At 39.3% G+C, this 20,877-nt stretch overlaps 1 protein-coding gene across 1 annotated transcript; it reads right to left on the reverse strand.

Annotated features, from left to right (window-relative positions):
- Positions 1-1,555: 1,555 nt before the first annotated feature.
- On the reverse strand, positions 1,556-20,618 carry PER3 (period circadian clock 3). The gene is made up of 20 exons (XM_010284623.1): positions 20,469-20,618; positions 19,759-19,874; positions 18,664-18,865; positions 17,542-17,590; positions 15,621-15,763; positions 15,170-15,248; positions 14,348-14,454; positions 13,934-14,090; positions 12,693-12,798; positions 12,128-12,253; positions 11,254-11,380; positions 10,015-10,159; positions 9,281-9,408; positions 8,618-8,821; positions 7,727-7,978; positions 6,457-7,193; positions 5,199-5,370; positions 4,154-4,331; positions 3,413-3,563; positions 1,556-1,791 (listed from the first exon to the last, which is right to left on the reverse strand). The coding sequence occupies exons 1-20, from the start codon at positions 20,581-20,583 to the stop codon at positions 1,690-1,692; spliced, it is 3,396 nt and encodes a 1,131-aa protein (XP_010282925.1). The 5' UTR covers positions 20,584-20,618; the 3' UTR covers positions 1,556-1,689.
- Between the last annotated feature and the right edge of the window lie 259 nt (positions 20,619-20,877).

Below are 20,877 nucleotides of genomic sequence, written 5' to 3' on the forward strand. Positions count from 1 at the left end.
AAGAGCAACAAAAACGCTTAGATAAACAGTTTTCTTTCAATGATTTGCAGATCACAGTATTTTTAACTTACTCAACAACTTGAAGCTTACTAGTAAATGAAACTGAAAAGGTGGAAACCTTTTGTGTAGCAGAAGAGTTACACAGAAGAAAAGGGTAAATAAGGTGTTACATTCTAAAACTCTTTGTTGTGAAGGCTAAGGTGGTTAATGATGCCACAAGGAAAATCTGATTACATCCAGCTTTTGATAAACAAAGGGGAAACCAGACAAAATTTGCTACATTTTAGTGAAGCGTGTCCTGTTTGAAGAGCACTTTGAGACATTCAGCTTTAAGCTAGAAGTATTAACATGAGAACGAGTCCTTTTACATACTGAAAGCAAAAGTGGTTACCACTTTCTGAACAACAAAGTCACACTATACACAAACTCATTATTGTCCATGGATTTCAACAGCCAGAGAGTCCATGATAAAGAGAGAGATTAAAACGTGTACAGGAAGCCAACACTGGTAAGAACTAATGAATATGTGGTTTGATGTTCAAGTTTGGTTCCACAACATGTGACTTTTCAAGAAAGCAGAAGAAATGAAGCTCAATCTCTTTTCCTTTTTGTTTTTGGCATCACCACAACAAAACAGGGAAATTGCTTAAAATTTCCTATTTGCTATGACTGGATTCAACTCATCTAACTACTCTAATACAGCAACCAAAAAATTAAGATACAAATGCATCTTCCAGAGCGCTAGCAACGTAAGATAAAGGATTTCATGTAGCTACTTGAATTGGTAACTAGGCTATAGTGCCTTGATATAGAAGGGTTCCTATGTGTCTGTCATTAAAAAGCAGATTCTGTATAAGGAATTAACTCCTGAATTGTTACTTTTTTTTTTATTGCTATTTGTAATTTAATCTCTAGCAGATTTGCAAACCAGTTACCTTCAATTAATTTTAAACACCTACCCTGACAAACACAGCTTTAAAAGCAAAAGCTATAAAACAACTTGGTTCCAAAACACTCATCATGAAAAACATAGGGAATAGCTTTGCTTCTTTTCACTTTTTATTTTTTTGATGGACACAAACAGGCAAAAGGCATTTTGATGCAGAATAGCTTGGCCAGTTTTCAGCTGCTCATTAAAAAAAGCTTACTGGATTCTCAAACCAGCTACAGTGATTTTAGAGCCTTGGACTAATCAGGATCTTCAGTTTAGACCTTTAAATATTGAATAAACAAAAATGAAGAGCACTCTGTTGTAACTTGGTTTCAATGCTGGTTTCAACACATCTACCTTACACGGAGAGTAAACATGCTCTGATCTGGTAGGCTCATCGCCATAGGTTCTTAAACACTGCATCTCCTCAGGCTCTTACTTGCCAAGTTCAAAACAAAGAAAACCCCAAACCAAAAAAATGTATTTTGCTCAGCATTGAGCAGTCAGAAGTTAGAAATATAAGCCATTCTGTGTCAAGTCTGTGAGGTCAGGAAGGAAAACAGCCTCCCAAGTGAAAGATTGTCTTCAAAGTCATGCCAGGAGTGGAGGGGTAATGGAGGAAGATTTAGTTTCACATGCGTGACTGCTCATGTTGGGAAGAGATAACCAGAGAGATTCAATGCTAGCATGTAGCAAAGCCAGAGTAAAGAGAATGGGAATTACACCAAGCAGTTTTACTGACACAAGTGCTGATGTCTTCAGCATTGCAGGAGGGGAGATGATTTTCCCTTGTTTTCCATATTGTCATCAGCCATTGCAGCCTCACAACTTGCTTCCCTGATGTCACATGTAACACAGCCCTTTAAAAAAGAACAAGAACATAGTAATTTAAATTCTCCTTTTTATGAGTGTATTTCAGAGTCAAATCCTGATAGCATGATACGTTGCAATCTCTTGAAACCTCTCACCAATGGGCTGGAATCTCTCTAAAAGCAGAGATTATACAGGTATCTCATTTTCAGAAGCAGGTACTTCTCCAGCTTCTCTTGTCTTAGAAATGCATCCTTTGCTTAGTGGTACATAGAGTTTTAGATTTGAGATGAAAAGGCATGGGACTTCCTTGAGTTTGAAAGCCTTATCTTTCAGCTTTATAAGCAAACTGCTCATTAAGGACTTGGACTGCAGACTTAACAGCAACAATATTGACCAACAAAAACAGGCTGAAATGCCTGAGTGTATTGACAGACCCTATTTTTCTTGTTCTTGACAAATGATACGACAGTGAAATAGAGTATTAAAACAGAAATCCTGCATTTGTTTCTACTGTCAGAAGCCTGGCTGCATTCGTAAAATGACAATCTATATTGGAAACATGACCTACTGCTTAGGAACAGTTTTAGCACCTTAGATACCAAATATCTATACTTGCATACCAATGCATCTCACAACATTTGAGATGCAAACATTCAACAGAATTTTCTGCAAGACCACTGGACATCATTTTGCTATCTGAATCAAACACTTCGTCCTAACCACAGTAGGACTTGATTTTTACCAGCAAGGTGTTAGGAAAACAAAGACTAATTTTCTGGTCTTGTTCCAGAGCCAAGGACATAGATTTCTCAAATTTCTGCTCCAAGAGAATAAATACCACAGCTCAGAATGCCACATTTGAAAATCCTAACACACAGAGCATGCAGTGCTTTAACAGACATTAGATTTTTCTGCTGCGTGAGTACATGAATGCAGCCCACTCTGCCTTGAAGTTTTCTGTACAACTCATCATTGGAGCTCTAGATCTCTGCGGGACTAGTTTTGCCTTGCTCTCTCCTTCTCCATAGCACCTGGGAGCACTTTAAACTGATTAGGACATTCTCTAACACACACTAATATCAGAAGCAGTTTATCAGCATCCCCAAGAGTTATACCAGATAAAATAATCAGGCATAAGATACCAAAATTCTTAAAGAACAAATCCACCTACAAAAAGCCCGGTAGTTTTTTGTTTCATACTATATGCCTGAGCCACCCCTGTGATTATGGGCATTTTTCAGCTCGCTGCACACACTTGCTCTAATCTTCACTAACGTCCCAGTGTTATATACTATTCAATCATAGCAACAATCAACTTTCTAAGAAAAAGAGCAAATGACCCAACACCAACAGAAAAAACGTCACTAGATATGGACTCTTATGTGAGAGCGTGACACTACTCCTGTTCATCCCACAGCGTGACTGGAGAAACTTTGCTACAGGTGGTTCCTACACAGAATTTGCGCATCTTGCAAAAAAATACAATGGAAAGACCTGTATTTTGGCATTTCTCATTCATCTAGTGTACTCAAGCTCATTTCCTTCTTAAATTTACAAGTAATAACCATCAATGACCCCAGTACTATAAGACTGCACTGGTTAGAAATTCCACTGTCTCTGGTTAGCCAAGGCACGAATAAGCTACCGATTCCTTTCACCACTCCTTACTTGGGTGCTGATCTGCAGTGGGACAGTCTGGGTCCGGATCCACGTATGCACCTCTGCTAGCTCCTTCTTTTGCCCATCCGTAAACCGAGGCTGCTGCTTTCGCATGACTGCCAGCTTCTCCAGATCCTCCTTTAAAACATCCTCTTTAATTCTGCAGGTAACAGACACCTGTGAACACAGCTGTACTAAATGAAGCAAGACAGGCACTGATTATAAGCACATTGGGAGAGTCTCTTCACCAGTATATGCGGCTGAAGTTTAGAGAGCATCAGCCACTGAAAAGTAACTATACTTTGTTAGACCTTATTTGCTTTGTAAGGCTTCTTCCAACACTGGTCCAATTGTCAGGGGGTTTTTTTGGGTGTTTGGTATGGGTTTATTTATTTTTTTTTAAATGTGGAATCTCATTACAAAGTATATATAAGCTACTTGCAAGCAACTTGCAAATAACATGTAAATATTTTTACTCCTTTATGCATTCAAAGTACAGGACAATAACCAATCCCCTTAAACACTGCAGCAAAAAGGTTACCTGTTACTGTATTTTAACTGATGAGGGAAGTGGGGAAAAAAAAGTAGGCAAAAGGAAATAACCAGGGCTTAAAATGCACAAACAGTAAATTAATATATCTTCTTGGAGTTTTGGTGGTATGTGCACCGTTTCCATGGTCTCATTTTTAATTCTACAGTTCTACGCACAATTCCAAACTATGTGACAAAAATTGTTGGATGTTTTCCAACCTGTTTGGCATTTGGTAATTCATTAGAACTTGCTCAGGTGTGTGATCCATCATCACCCAGGCTGACTCATGTTTGGATTTATGAGCTGTCCCTTTTTCTTCTGCTTCCTCATTCTTCTTTTCTTTGGAAGCTTCGGAAGAATCATTGCTGGCAAAATACTTGCTGCTTTTCCCACTACCTGCTGAGAATTACCGTGAAAAAAAAAAAAATATGCACATGCCTGAGAAATCCTAGTAATTCAGCACAAAAAGTAAAAGAACACCAGTATATTCTTGCGATTTAGTTCTGTAATACAAACACAGGTACTCCCACATGATTGCTCTTTGCAAATAATTCCTATCTATTGAGAATTCAAAGATAAAGTGCATCCTCTTAAGTTACTCAAGTTCTCCAAAGCTCTATTTACTTTTCTCAAAATTAATTGGCTCAACTTCTCTGCTTCTGTTTCAAGAGGTCCTGCTCTAGGCAGATTTACTTTTACTCAAGAAAGATGTAAGCCAGTACCTAATGCAGAGAAAAGTGATAATGAGCAAAATGAAAGAGTGACTTACAGGTTAAAGGAATAGCTTCTTAGATTCCCATTTCCAACTACAGTAACTGAAACACACTTGGCTTCAGACACTGAAAGTTGGTGAAACTGAAAGTTGTACTAGCGATAGGACGAGAGGAAATGTCCTCAAGTTGTGCCAGGGGAGGTTTAGATTAGATATTAGGAAAAATTTCTTTACAGAGAGAGTGATCAAGCATTGGAACAGGCTGCCCAGGGAGGTGGTGGAGTCACCATCACTGGAAGTGTTCAAAAAACATGTGTGAACATGGCACTTTGGGACATGGTTTAGTGGGCATGGTGGTGTTGGGTTAATGGTTAGACTTGATGATCTTGAAGGTCTTTTCCAACCTTAATGATTCTGTGAGAAGTAAAGACTACAGATCCTCTTACTGGGATTTCCCATTCCCATTACAGTATCTTGTGACGAATTACCAACATGTTAAGCAAGCCATCTAGCACCAAAGAACCAAACATCCAAACCTCGAACTTCCCTACCTGTCCCACAGCCAGAAGTCTTGTTGGAGCCAGAACCTAAAGAACCCAAAAAAGCTGATCCACTGCCTGATACAAAAAAAACGGACTGGGAGTCCTCGTACAGCAAGCGGTCAGTAAATTGACTAGAAGCACAATGGCTAGCACTGTTACCACTATCTTCTGGATCATTGTCCTGGAGACAAAAATCAAAACAAACATATCCATGGAAGTTACATGTAAGTTTGAAAGAGGAAGTTCATGCATTTACTGAATTTGTCACGTTGACTACATTCTCATATCAGTTCAATGGGTTTGGAGTTTCTAGCTCTGAAAATGAATGGTTGTCTAGAACTCAGAATAACACTCTTCATGGGTGAAATCAACAAGCATCTGGACTCTGGTTTACTGGTTTCCGCTGTAGATCCTTCCCCACTGGGTCAAGATATTGTACTGTTAAGTTTTTTCTGCTGACAAGAGAGCAGGAGTCAGTTCCTGTCACGTCCTGTTAGACGGCATGAAGCAGCTGCACACATCAAGCAATGGTGCACTACAGGGAAAATGAGAGTATCTTCCCCTGATTCACTATGTGAAGCTCACCACTTCAGCAGCTACAGGTACACCAATTCCCCTTTCAGGACCCTACCCTGCAGTTTCAGCTGATCCGGCCTTTCCAGCCCAATCTGGATTCGGGAGCCAACATTTTTTTCCTTGCCTGCAGAGCTCAGATTCCTGCCTCTGAGTTTACCGCGGAAGTTGGAGAGGCCTTTTCTATGCCCATGTATGGAAACCGACCCACACGGATCCCTGTTCTTCGTTCATTAGCTGCATCCCTGGGAGACAGAGGGAGTAATTAGAAGCGTATCTTCCCTTTGTTTTGGTTCTCCACAGAGACTGTGGGACTGGGTGAAAAAGGATGTGAATTGTGCAGCACTAACCAAGTTTCACATGCATAAAAGCCCCAAACCCGAAATTCCTGCCAACAATTTAATTGAAAAGGCTGCTGCCAAAATGCTGAGCAAAGGCAGCTTGTGGCAGCCTAGACCAGAAGATCTCACATTTCTCTCATTTGCTAAGTGCCAGCACTGTACTGTTACATGGGTGCAAGTATAAACAGCTTTCTGTACCTCCTGTGCTATTTGTGCCCTGCAGTCTACATAGCACAGCCACTGGAAAAAGCAGCACAGTCTCGTGACCCTGAAGCACAGATCATCATCACTGGTTTTGCTGACTGAACAATGTGAAGAGTTTCTCCTCTACATCAAAAATTCATGTTACTTACACATTTAGCTTCTGCACGTGCTTTAACATCAGTACTAATGGAAAGCTCCATAGGTTTTGGCAGCTCTTCTTGAAGCAAATTCAGCTGAAGTGGGGAGCTGCTCCGTGAGCTACTCAGCAGTAGGGCCTGATAACGCTGGCCCTCTTGCTGGTCCTCCACAGAGGTGGCAGAAAAGGCTGGAAAGGGCTGATCCACAGAGTGTCGTGCTATTGGTGACGGAGCAGAAGGAGGTGGGGCTGGAGGTAGTGTAGTGCATAGATACGAAGAAGGGGGGTAAACATACTGAGGGCTAGGAAGAAAGACATACTGAGGTATCTGAGCACACACGGGGAAACTCTGAAAAAATACAGCCACAAACGTGCCTACATTTGGGGGATAAAGTGCTGGGCATGACTGTGCTTCACAGCATAGCAGTGACGATGACATGGATTCAGGTTTTAATGAGGGAAGGGCAAGTTCCTCTCCTACTGAAGAGGCTGGAAAGCTAGATAGTGGATCCAAATAGATAGGAAATCCCATAGAAGGAGGGACATTCATACTGGAGGAGCTCAGATAGGATACTTCTGAGGGAGAAAATGACTGTTTCTGAATGGTTCTCTTCTCACATGGAAGACTACGTCTATTTTTACTAGAAGAGCGGCTATCTGAGGACTGTCTCTGAGGTTTCTGGCGCTTGAATTTTCCATGTTTGTCTTTTTTACAGCTAGCTGGGCTCATCTGCTTTGAAGGGGAGTCTCCTAAGGAGGAAGAAAAATAGACACATTCACTGAAATGGCAGACCTAGGGAATTAAAAAAAAAAAAAGAGAAAAAAAGAAAAAAAAAAAAGAGGAGAAGAGAAATACATCCAGATAATGGCGTGTGGCTTATTTGGAGAGCTGACTTTCCTCTGGATAATTCTTCCATACACTACAGTGATGGATTTGCTGACATATCTACAATATTCTCCTTTAGGCAATCGATTTTCTTATCGATCATTTTGGCTTATCCCAATCAGATCTTTCACATTCCTTCAAAGGGAGGCAATAAACTACAGGGTTTATTGCAATAATAATCTGCTTTATGAAAAGCCTAAGATAGCAACACCTAAGATGGAGCAGACCTTCTGTGTGGGCAATGCTGTTGTCAAGCCTTGGCACTTCAAAGGAAGTATTCTGTTTGCAGTCGTAGTAAGATACTTGCTAAATCATCCAAAGGAGAACCAGACTCCACTGCTAAGTTGGTCTTTGTAAGTCATCTAAGTTTTCTTTATTTCACAAAGCTGCTGCCTACCTCGGCCACAGGAATGTCCGTTGTTACTTCTGCTCCCCTGTTGAAGGTAAGTCCGAAATGGAGATAGCAAAATCCTCTGGCGAAACTTGTCAACGTAGTTCTGCTCCTCCTTTTGAGTGTGGGCTGACAACGTCTCTTTTGTTAGCCCAACTGGCTTTAAGTCTTCAGACACCATAGTGAGACACTGAGCATTCACAGGAGGCAGCTCAATTTGTTCACTTCCAACAGTAGTATCCTCCATTGTAGTCACTTCTTTGAAGAGGGAAGAAAATAAATCAGTCTTTGCTCTGGCCTTCTGGTGCCAATTCCCACAACACCCAGAGGCTTACACAGAAAACAATCCTGCCTGAACTATCGAGCAGATACAAGCTGCAGAGGCGAGGGAGAAAACACCCATTACACTCAAATATAGTTACACTAACATCAGCTGAGCAAATTACTTTGCATGGTCTGAAAACTTCAAATTCACTTTGAAGTTATGGAGGCACTTCTTTCTTCATACTTTCTTAGTAAAATAGCAGTTAAATAGTCATTTTTACACTTCTTTCTGCATTAAAATGAAGTTAACACTGGCTCATTAGTAATTTTTATTTTAATCCTCACTGGCCAAAAGCACATTGTTGTGCTTGAGATTTACGTGATAAAGTTAAAGGGGAAAGGAAATAGTGTGCTCTGTTAAAACTAGGTTTTATTAAAATATTGTAAGAATTTCCAGGCTCAGGTTTTCTTCACAGTGTCCCTAGAAGTACCTTAATTCTATTTCGGAGTTCATATCCATGAGAACGTATCTCAAATGGACAAAACTTTCTCACTGTGTACTTCAGTCTGGAAACATTGCGTAAATTTAAAAATCAGTGAGCCAAGTCAGTGTTTTGCGAGTATGAACAGTACCTGATTCAGGGTGCGGGACATGCACTATAGTGCTGCTGTAACTGCACTGGCTGGTGACAGACACCACACTTGGAGCCTTGCTGGACAGGGTCAGGTCTGCCAGAGGACCTCCCACGATGCCTGTAGTTGTCTGGTCCTTCAGCGTCTCCTCCCGATCAGTAGATATTGGAGGTTGGGAATTAACTGCTGAAAGCATAGCAGTATCTAGTGGTAAATGACAAAGCTCCTACATGGAGAATTTCATCCCAAGCACTATGCTCCCAATTCATCAAGTCTGACTGGTTCAGAAACAACCAGTAACTATGCAGACTATTAAATAAGACAGTCTTACATACAAATAAATGTGACATTCATACACCAGTGCAATGTCAGCACATACTAAACATGGCATAAAATGAGTGAGCAACAGAAGATTCATTTAGCAACGACAAACACTAGTTCTTTCGATGCATTCTACATTCAAAGACTTACTATTGTAGCTTATGCTTAATTGCGAGATCTAGACAAGGTAAGCAAATATTTACCACATAACCAAAATATTTGTGCTGTTAGTGTGACAACAATTTAAGAAGTGCACAAAAACTTGGAATGTACAACAGTAGCATACAAAAAATAAATCAGTTGTTGCGGTTCTATTATGATTGCCAGTATACTTTGTGGTACCTTCCAATGCCTCGACTTCCCGCTGGCTTTGCTGGACTTGCTTTTCATCTTCTGAAGATGATGATGATGTATTTGCAGAAGATTTACATTTCCTTTTCAATGCTGGAATACTGCAGCTCTCTAGATATCTGAAATAAAAGCACATCACAGGAAGCTCTCCCTGCTTTGTGTTTTTTCTCCATCTGGAGAGATAAACATTTGAACAATCCAAACTGGACCAGGAGTTGTTAACTAGTATTTTAAATTCACTGCAGGAAGTTCTGGACACATATCTGCTTTCTAAGGAGTATTTTAAATTAAATCTATCAATTACTCTTTAAAAAAAAAAAGACAACATTATCCACTGTGCTAAAAAATACCAACACTTTATAAATTATATCAACTTTCTGTTTTATATACAGATGTTCTCAAAGCATATATTAATATGACATTGACATATTATGCCCATCTAAATTATCCTAAACTCCTATTGCACACCAATGGTGAAACTAGCAGTAGACAAACATCAACAGCTGCAAACAGAATCTTAGGACCTAAATTCTTCATTACTGTGTACTTAAGATTGACTGAGCATTAGGATGGATTGCCCAGAGAGGCAAAAAAACTTTACAAACAGTCTCAAATTTATCTCACAACTCAAACCCCAATTTAGACCAATGCAAACTGCTTGGCTATTTACCTTCCACCAATTAATCTTAAACTTATATCACTAAAATTGCTTCATAGTTTATTACCTGATAATACTATCAACACAATTGATCTGCTGATAGGAAGGAACATGCGGAGTCTTCTTTGAGTCATCATAAAATGCCTTGCCTGGTTCTTCTGTGCTATCACTTCTCAGTGTCTGAAGAAAACAGGAACCAGTGTACCTCTTCCCTAGAAAAGAAGAAATCCTCAAAGACTCCTCTCAAAAGTATCTAAACACTACACCCACCAAGACACACAGACACTTTTTTATATATATACCCACACGCATATATACTGGGATACACATATATTCTACAGGAATATATGGCCTATAACAGCACAGCTCTCATTACTAAGTTATTCTGCATTTTCATCTCAATTCACATGTTTTGAGGCAGGGGAGGGAAAAGGGGAAAGAATGGCTAAACAGCAAAAAAGCCCACACGACGTCTTAAGCATCTACTCAGAACAATTAGTAAACACAAAGAAAACAGCATAGAAAAAAAAATTGTAATTAAAGTGTAAGCAAAGCTGCAATCGTCTCTCAATTTATACATCACAGAATCCAGCCTGTTATTTAACAGTAAGTTACAACTTTTTATAGCATAGATACACTGGTCAGAGTAGTATCAACATTCACAGTGCAGTCTGCTTATCAACAAGACTAGGTGTTAATTATAATTTTCATAGAGAGTATCACAGTGCAAAATGTTTTAATACAGATTCCTATGATATTTGAGGAAGCATCCATCTTTTTCCTTGTATTTGTGCTAAGTACTAACTGCAATAATGTGCATTAGCATAATATTAAGCACTCAATAACTAAACCACTACTTGGGAAGAGAAGCAGTGTTTTCCAACCTATGGATTGTTACTGAGAGTCCACATAAAGTAACGAAGGGAAGACTACTATGGAAACTTGTACTTGCTACAAGCAAGTCTGCATTTGCACTAGAAAATGTTAAAAAAAAAAAAGTCTATTAAACCTAAGAGAGACAGATATGTTCCTCCAGATCTCAGGGAGCAGCTAAAAAGTTACTGCATCTGCTGAGGTTTTTCTGGGGTGGGTTTTGGGGTTTTTTTTTGGTTAGCTAGTTTTTGATTTTAAAAACACAAACAACAAACCACAAACGCCCCCCCCACCCCCCCCAAACAAAACACTTCCCACATTTAAGCCATGCTAAAATGCTATCTTAAGTTCTTCAGCATAACACCTGCTAGCCAAACTCATGGCTATAGATCTAGAGGCATTCACCTTAAGGATCATAATTACATTAACTTACCTCCTAGCATTTCTGAGCTCACAGCCTGTCCATTTCCATTCTGTGGCTTGCTCCTTGATGCAATATACAGCTGCTGTCCCAGATTCTTTATTCGGTTGACATCCGCACAAACTTGTTGCAATGTCATCTTGAGATATGTGAAAATGTGAAGTCAGAATAAAATGAATCAGAAGAGCCCACAGGAGACCATTAAGATGGGCTTGGGTTCTTGTATTGTCCAAACTGAAAGGGAGTAGACTGTCGGCCTAAGCCTGGTATGTATTGGTATTTGTAAATTTAATGAATCTAATTATCATGCATAATTAAATTAACTATGATAAAGCTCCAACAGCCTCAGCATTTCAATGTTTTAATACTGATGCAAGCCTTGAGAGGGGAGTAAGCTGATGATTTACCCAGGAGCCTCACAAGGGAATTAGGTAACTGCAATGCTTGTTTTAGGACAGCACTGTACCCATTCTCTTCTACAGCAGTCTACACTGTACCCCTATTGCCCTTTTTAAAACAAAACAGAAAATCCCAAGCAAAGAGAAACCCCTCCACATGCATCAATCTTCTTTCTGGTTGCATGGTTCTTCCACTTTTTTTTTCAAGTCCACTGGTCGAGAAGGCTGATCTTAAGCAAGTTTTCAATTTACTTTGGTGAACTACCATAGTAGTCATCTGTTCATTTTAGTCAGCAAAATTAAAAGTAAAAACCAAAAGTCAGTGTTCTATAATTGACCAATTTAAGTACATTTATCTTGAAAAAAGCTTTATCTTCCCACTTCAGTAAAAGTCATGATGAGTAGTGCATATGTACACAGTAAAAATTCTCATTTTTAAACCCATACTTTTGCTAACTCTGCAGGCAGTGACACATTTATAGACTTACTGGTTCCTGTATTTCCTCTGCACAATTCCCATTGGAGTCACTTGAAGATGCTATGCTGATATAGTGCTCATAAGAACCATTGCTTCCAAGGCTTCCATAACCACTGGAAACATTGCTGTGAACTGGCTGTATGAGGGGAAAAAATAGCAATTAAAAAAAAAAATCATCCTCTTAGAGAACAAGAAGAAGGGAAGAACATACTTTGCAACATAGAACTTCAAGTAAACACAGAAAATTAAGTGAAAAGTCAGTGTTGCTCTGGGCTCTACCACTTGCTTGGGAAAAATTCTCTACCATGCTTAAAGATGTTTCAGGACGCAATTTTACCTTTCAACATAAAGACTTGGCAAATATGCCAAACAAATTTTTTTTTTTTTTCTAATCAGGTGGGCTACCCAGAGCCATATTTTTAAATGCTGTCACACAAGCCTGTCTCCATTTAGAACCTTCCCTTCAGACCTTTTAAAAGGTCACCCCCAGAGCAGTCTGCTAACCAGACCCAAGTTTCTTTAGCCTCTCATTCAGAAAGCCAGCCAGTGTTTTGAAATTCTTTCACCTTCCTTACCTGCAGAAGCAGCTTGTAAATTTGTCCTTGCAATTCTCTTATCTCTTTCTCAACACCACTTGTTTCTCTACTTCTTGCAGCAAAGACATCTTCATTCAGAGGGCTTCTGGAGAGAGCCATCAAAATTTCACTATTAATTTTAATTTGATGAAGAAAAGGTAGGCTATAAACAGAGCTAGGACAGATTCATTTTTTTTATTATCATTATTTTATTTTGACTACTTCTCTGAATCAATGCAAACAGATGTCATTTGGTCCACTAGCAGCTCTGCTAGGGTATTGGAGCAGCACTATGAGAGCAGCGCTTCATGTGAAGCCCCAGAGAAGTCAGTACACCAGCATCGTGACACGAGTTAAGGTTGACAAGCATATACCCCTCTGCCTCCTGCACTCAGAAGGCAAAGTCACACCCCATAAAATCTTGAAAAAAAGATCCCGTTGAAAAAGCAAAAGGCCATCCCAAAAAGCCAATTCCTAGAAAACAAATCAGGTAAGGGGAAGGCAGAGAGTCATATTTCCAAACCTCTTGGAAACTAAGGAGAAACATCTGAAACACTTCTGAACACTGAACACTTCTCTGGAAGTGTTCAAAAAACGTGTGGATGTGGTGCTTCAGGACATGGTTTAGGGGACATGGTGGCACTGGATTAATGGTTGGACTTGATGATCTTGAAGGTTCTTTCCAACCTTAGTGATTCTGTGAAAAATTAACTTGCACGTTCAATACTAATTGCATTTTTAAAAGAGGTTACCTTGGTAAATACTTAGATTCTGTATCAAGTGAATGTTCCACAAGAAAACAAGCCAGAAGGTGATTTTGGCTACATGTATGTCAATTATTGTTTTTTTTGTAAGCCAATCATGAATGAATATCAAGTAATTATTTATTAAGGTGATCTGCTTTTTACGTTGCTTTTTAGCTTTTACTCAGCTTGTCTAAAACCAATTATTTTGATTTAGACATGTCCATTGTCACAGTATTTGGAGATCAACCATGTGCAAATACATAAGCTAAAAAAAAAAGCTGGCTCTGACTTTTACTTCAAAGTAATTTACTTATTTTTATACTTAATAAACAAGACTAATGCTGTTCTGAAGCAATAGGTGGCAAGACAGATGCTAGGTAGTTGTCACAGACCGCAGGAGCAACTTTATGTCTCTAGTTCAGTACTGAGACTGTTTTGTTTTGCAAAGTATTCAATAAAAAGCACTTTAATAGATCCATTCTACAACTGACTTACGTCCGGACTTTGTGTCGGCCAATGATGAACACTACTTTCCTGCTCCAAGGATTCACAAAACTGGACCAGCTGGTATCCAGTATGACATAATCCCCATTTTGTGTACAAAATCTAATAGGTAAATGTTCAAAAGGGGGTTGGCCAGCAAATTTCAGGACTGAAAAAAAGAAAAACCAAAAAAATCAAGGAACAAGATTTAGTTTACATTATGACACAGTAGTGCAAGCACAAATGCTAATGACTGGGGTCCTTTAAAACTTTGGGTTTGAATTTGTTTTGATCTCACACTGGTTGCTTCAATTCATTATTTTTGTCTAGACTGCAGATCAGCCACCTGTCAAACAATATTAATCATAATAATAACGAAAGAATGTGAAAACCAGTAGAAATTCCTCTTAAAGCAACTGTACTTACTTTTTTGGTGAATAGCAATCATCAAAGGACGATCTTCTGGGTGCAAATACATCAGTATGGAGGTTCCAATTAAATCTTGAGGTAAATAGCCCAACAAAGGCACTGCTCTGAAACGTGAAGACATTAGCACTGATTATATAGTTTTGAGTATTTACATCCTTAACTCTTTGCTTGTCAGTGAAGTCCCCATGAACAATCTACAATGACATGAACTAAGGCTACAGAACATTTCCCAGCCCATTTAATAATCCTCCAGTGCAACGCAGACGTGTAAATACCAAACATATCTGTGCCTGGAGATTTTCACATTGGCAGGCAGTTTTATGCTTGTCTATAAGCAAAAAAAAAAAAAAAAAAAAGGACCTTGAAGAAACAGGTCATAGACAAAATGACAGTAAGAAATCTGACAAGGATGCTGCGAAGTGTGTTATAAAAACACTCTTGTAGCTTTGCAGGCGACAGCATTAGTCTGGCCAAATTTATCTGACCCAGCTCAGTACAGTTGTATCTCCACACTGTGATCCCCAGAGCTTTGCATTGTATGGGTTTTCCACCGTCTGTTACCACAGGTCCCCATTGCCCTGGATAACGAAAACTGACTGCAGTTCTGTTTAATTCACATTTTAAGTCAACAAAGGCGATTATGTCCGTGGAGTTCTAGATGTTTTTCCATGACAGGACTAACATAAAACTACTTTGTTTAATTAACTATTGCCAACTGCACAGTTCAATTGCTTTACTTGAGTCTCCAGCTGCACCACCAACGGATTTTTTGCCACCTCTCCATACACACCCTCATAGGTCTTAAGATTCAAATCTCACCTGTCGTCTATCTCAAGAAAAACACAGCCAGGGGTGTGAGTGGTGGTGAAGATTCTTTTATCCATAGGAATTCGAGGAGCTAATGGAAAAAGAAATGTTTACTGAAACAAAATATGCACTAAGAGTGAAAATCTAGCTGTTACTTTTGCTCATGACAGAGAGTTAATGGCTCTTGAACTTTCTATTGTTCACTGCTTTCTGAGCAGTAACTCAGAAATTTGTAGGTGCTACAAACTTCTCTCAAAAATAAAAAGAGTGAGGAGGTGTCAAATGCTTTGGGGTCTTGCAAAGAAGGTACAGATGCTCTGGATTCGCATGCATGCACACACACAAACTGTAAGTTACACAAGTGAGACTACCCAAGCACAAGTTCTAAACAAAGGAAGCAGACTTTCATATACTGCATTTTCCTATCGGCTTGGTTTTTTTTCACTGGAGTGTCCTGACTTGCCTTCATATCCAGAGTGAATTTTCTCAGCCAAAGCTAAGCAGCAGGATTCTGCATCCACGTGAACAGAAGTGCACACATGGACCAAGTACGGGGTGATTCGGAAGGGGTAACAACGCATTTCTTGTTCTTGATCTTTACCACCCCTGAGGAAAAGTAAAAAAAAAACGATTAACGATAATGGGGTCAAGACTCAGATACTTCATGCCAGGGCTGAGCCCTGCAGAGAGAACTTACGCTGAGCACACCGACTCGGATAATCAGAACCTCCCGAGGTCCTACGCACACCCCCTTGCAATCCAAGACCAACATATTCAGCAATAATGATCTCACTCCCCTTAAAACCAAGTAGGTGTTTTGCCTGTAATACCTGCATTCAGAGGTTGTTCTATAAATGCCACTACCTTAACTGTTAAGACCACCTTCTAATTCATAATCTAAATGTATTCACAAGAACTACTCATTTGGCCTTGTGCTCTCCTTCAATTTAACCAGTTCTTCTTCTGTTTGTTGTTTATTCTGTACCATTTTTAGGGCAAGAAAAAAAAAAGCTGTCTCTCTCCAGTTTTATTTCACTGACCTAAATAAGTAAGACTCCTCCAGCCTCAATTAACAAATAGTTGTTCTTTGATTGTCCTCCTCCCATGAGGCTTTGTCTTCCTAGAGCATGTGTGTGCAGTAGCAGTGCACGACATTCTAGATGAGATCTTATCCAGGGCTTTGTAACAACTGCATTAGCAACTGCCTGTTTCTATTGCAAGTGTTTTTTCATCTGTTATAATTGCAGTGTCTTACCCAGCTCTGATCGAAAGAATTGAGATCAACTTTTGGACATTATTACTTACACTAAAAGGTACTTTCTTATTCCACACTTAGTTTTGTAAAATGTTTCTAGAGAGAAGTTAGTGTCATAAAAACTACTACTGATAGCTTCCCCTTTACAAAACAAAAAACAACTGGAAATTGGATATTAGCAGAAGTTTAATCCACAAAAAAAACCCAAACATTTTCATACTTAAGCCTAGCGTGTGTTTGTGAAGAAATCTTTTTACTCATGAAGCTCACATAATCAAAAGGATCTGCTACACATAGGAAGCAGAGATGTATGAAAATCTGAAGAAAAGCTATTGCAAAATGTTTACGTATCCTACAAACAGTTGCCCCAACTTAAAATTGGTATCTATCCTGCTATATTTATTCCAAGTGCCCTTACACAATTAAAGAGACAAAGGCGATTTCAGAGCTTGTTTTTTTGAAACACAGATGAATGAATCAGTGATCAATTGAAAGATGGAACAAGTATTGTATCTGCTCAGAAGCAAACAGTTCTTACTGAAATCAAGAGACCACCTCAGCCTGGAACAGAACGGCACTGAAGATTACAGTCCAATCTCAAATGTTTTTTCTTTTTCTTTTTTTAGCATTATGATAAGTCAGGCACAAAGCAACAAACTGCATCCACAGAGACTACAAGTAGTATCTCATGATTCAGCTCTTATACTGGGACTCAGGTGACTGAGTTTCTGTTACTGCCTCTGTCACAAACTCTACAGCAATCTTAAGCAAAACACCCTCTGCCTCCCCTCTCAAACTGTAAAAAGGGAGCAGTAATTCTTTTCACAAGATCATTCTCTTCCTACACAACAAGTACTAAAGGAAACCAATAGGTCCAAAAGAAACATGTACGAACAGTTTTCGTTCTATCCCTATGCAAGTTTAAGCATCACTATAGGAAAGTTATTCAAAATGTCCTTCTGGATGCCAATATTAAACACAATCAGCCGATTTTCTAATGGAGTGCCACAAGCTCACACTGGTCAGTTGTAACAACAGAACACTGTTTCTGACCAGTACTGTACCCTTTGACCAGCTTTCACAAACATAAAACTATAATAATGTACTAAAACTATAATAATGTACTTGCCTGATCCTGCAGAAAAAGGATTTCACCTGGGCATATTCATACAGAGAAGCTAATGAGAAGAACACACATTGAAAGTCTCAGTTAATATCCTTAAAAAGGTCACACTTATCAGAACTATTTTAAACTCTGCATTCTTGCTAAACTCTTCCATTGTAAACTCTTGCTCTGACTTTCTGAGCAAGACCAAAGTCACAAAACCTGCTCTTTATTAGCTACTGAATTAGCAGTTCGACAGCCTGCTCCCACCTCAAATGTTACCTCTCTTCTCCAGCCCGCTCACTCTTGGAGAAATGGCTGACCTGGAAACATGATCTAAAAAAACCTTTCCCAGTCCATCACTGTGGAAAGGAAAGGTGAAAATTCCTGGCTTTGTGAGCCAGGAATGTACCAAAAACTACATACAGCCAAGAGTTATGGGGAGAGGAAAATTCAGTAACAGTTTACAGCAAGAAAATAACAACTCCATAGGGGTGCCACTGCTCTGCTGGGCAAGCACATGACTGGCTTCCATGTTGGGAATCCCTGGCATGTTAGCGTTAGCAGCCTCCGATTGTCTCGTATCCTGTGTTAGCGAGGATTTTGGACTTCCCAGCTCTGATGCCAGAACAGCCCCATGGCTAGGTGGGCAAAAGACACAGCCTCGGCATGCGAGCTACATTTGAATTGCTCACAAATAACATTGGACTCAAAAGTCACCATTTAGGCACATCCAGCACTAAATAGCGAGTCAGCTTCAAACTTGGGTTCAGTGTGCTGTGTTCACAGCAGGCTGCAAGCGGACCATAAACACAAAGCACCTAAGCAAGGCTGAAATGTAGATTAAACAACTTTAAGCTCACAATTAGACTTTTAGTTTCTTTTTAAAAAGCAGCAGTATTTGGAATGAGTAAGATGGTACACAAAGCAATGAAGTATCTGCCTTTTACTTACCCCAAGTAACAGTTACACCTCTAGGAGACTAGCTAGGACTCTAGCTGCACAGCTACTCAATTTTTCAAAGTGGAAAGGGAACAAGTGCTGCCTATGTATATTGCTAGCATAAGCATTTAAAATGAATGACTGTTCTCATTCTGTGAAGACAGAAAGACACAGAAGGCATTTAAGAGCATTGCCAAGTCCCACCTCTTTGACTTTCCATGTTCCAAAGTGGCAGGTGGGACTGATCAGTGTGTGTGTAGAACACACTCACATCCTGAGGGACAAGCAGCTCTACAAACCGGGAGGAGTCCAACACTTTCTTCTTACAGTTTAGAATGGATGCTGCCTGCTCAGAAATATGCACTATGCGTCCCGAAAGCAAGGAAAACACAGCCACAAATGTGTCCTGGAAAACAAACATTGTTAAAGGCAATCCTCCCCCAACACATAGTAGCAATATTGTAAGGATAAAAAAAATCAAAACAAAATCAACCCCAAAATAAACAAACAAACCCCAAACCACCACACAGCACAACCTAAGACAGAGGTTAAAAAAATGTGCTCTTAAGTTAGCATCCAAGTAAAGCTGTGTGAGAGCTACTACAGTCTGCAATGCTATAGTAGCTTACTCATGATTTACAAATGCTAATAAGATTGCAATATCAAAAATGAAACAGATTACAGTGATGCTTGCCATCATCCAGAATGGCTGGTTATCACATTATCACACACACTTCTCCCCAGATTTCAGAGTATTGACCACAATTCCAGATACAAAAACATTCTGAGAACTTTTCAAGTAGAAGGCATTTGCAGTATATCTGATATAGCATGTAACATTACTGAATGTCAAGAAACACTCTTTTCTTTGAAGCACAGACAGAAATCATGACACATACTGCAAACCAAGACAAAAAAAGTTAAATCCAGGAGTACAAATAGAAACCAAAGTCCCTCACAACTATGGACTGATCAGCTTTGAAAACATCCTGCTAAGTCTGTCTCAAGAGATTACTATGCTGTAAATGAATTCTCAAGTAAAATTCTTGGAGGTATTTGTTGCTTCTGGCAAAAAAAGAAGAAAAAAAAGTATTTCTCCACTTTCTGCTGTTGGGTACCCTGAGTCAGCACAGATAAGAAGTAGTCTTGATCTACCTTTAAAAATATAAAGGCCTGCCTGGCTAGAACTTAAAGGCTTTTCAATTTTACACATCCTATTTCCACAAAACGACATAAGGAGACAAAATAGAAAGTGAAACAGCAAGTGATGAACTCCTTGAGCGTGCCTGAATTCCTTACAGTGTTTTTTGGAGTGTGTTCAGATGCAACTGTCACCAACTGTTCTACGCTGTAGGTCATCACATCTGTCTGAAACACTCTTCGGTCATTCAGAGCCTGGAAAAAGTCATTGTTTGCTAATTGAAAAAAAAAAAAAAACCAGGAAAAGCAAAACAAAACACAAAGAAGTCAGTAAGGAGACTATTTTGACAGTATTTCTTACAGCCCTTGTACTTTTGGCATCTTTTTTGGTGAAGTCCCAAGGTGAGATGAAGAAGGTCTGTGTAGCGACAAAGGAAAAAGGAATATCAATTATACTATTGGAGTGACCTATTTATGTTACAGAAAATGAGCATGAGGAAGTAGAAAGACAGAACATGATGGCAAAAGAACAATTTTAGCTACTTAATTCTGTTGGAAAACATAAGACTATCCAATCATTTTTCAGAGTGGGACAGGAATGCTGTTTTTTCAATATACACAGAAAGTTATTAGTAGGCATCTATTAGCTATAGGATTCTGAAGAAAAGAAAAGCAGTAGGCAGGCATTTCAATAGAAAAGGTAACATGATTATTTAAAAGAAACAAACCCACAGTGCTTCAGAAAGCCAGTTGTTTGCAGGATAACTGGAATGCTTTCATTTGTTTTAATGTTATTTGTTGCCAGACACGTCTATTCAAACCAAGCTGCTGTATAGCTTCTACAGTTCCAGATTTTTTTCCACACATACCTTGCACCTGTTGGACACACTGCAAAGCATAATTGAGAGCACTGATGGTACTGGGCTTGCTTGAACTCCTTTTCTCTTCAGGCAAACACCTTTTCATTTCTTGGATCATCATCATCAGATCTCTGTGGGACTGGCACCAGTTCAGCTGCTCACTGTAAAACAAAGGTTAAACTTTACCAGAGACTTCTGGTAGAGTAGCGTCTTTTCTGTCAATTAATTAAAATTATTCCCTAAATTAACATTTTAATGGGCTTGGCTGCAGAGTTACAGAATATCCAGAAATGTCCTAATGATCATTCACTATATTTCCTCATTGTACCTTTCTCATTTCTTTGCTACTTAATCTTTTCTCCTCTCCCTTCCTCCTTTCCAACTCCCAACATGTCACGGATGGCAAAGTCACATCATA

This window comes from Phaethon lepturus, unplaced genomic scaffold, assembly GCF_000687285.1.
Source record: "Phaethon lepturus isolate BGI_N335 unplaced genomic scaffold, ASM68728v1 scaffold22520, whole genome shotgun sequence".
NCBI lineage: Eukaryota > Metazoa > Chordata > Aves > Phaethontiformes > Phaethontidae > Phaethon > Phaethon lepturus.

Excerpts from the sequence above, each read along its gene's own strand:
- PER3 (XM_010284623.1), bottom strand. The coding sequence starts at position 20,583 with ATGATGATGATCCAAGAAATGAAAAGGTGTTTGCCTGAAGAGAAAAGG. Across the intron at positions 12,254-12,692 it reads TTTACAAGCTGCTTCTGCAG|CCAGTTCACAGCAATGTTTC; the intron begins GTAAGGAAGGTG and ends CCCCTCATACAG. Across the intron at positions 1,792-3,412 it reads CACTGCAGATCAGCACCCAA|GGCTGTGTTACATGTGACAT; the intron begins GTAAGGAGTGGT and ends TCTTTTTTAAAG.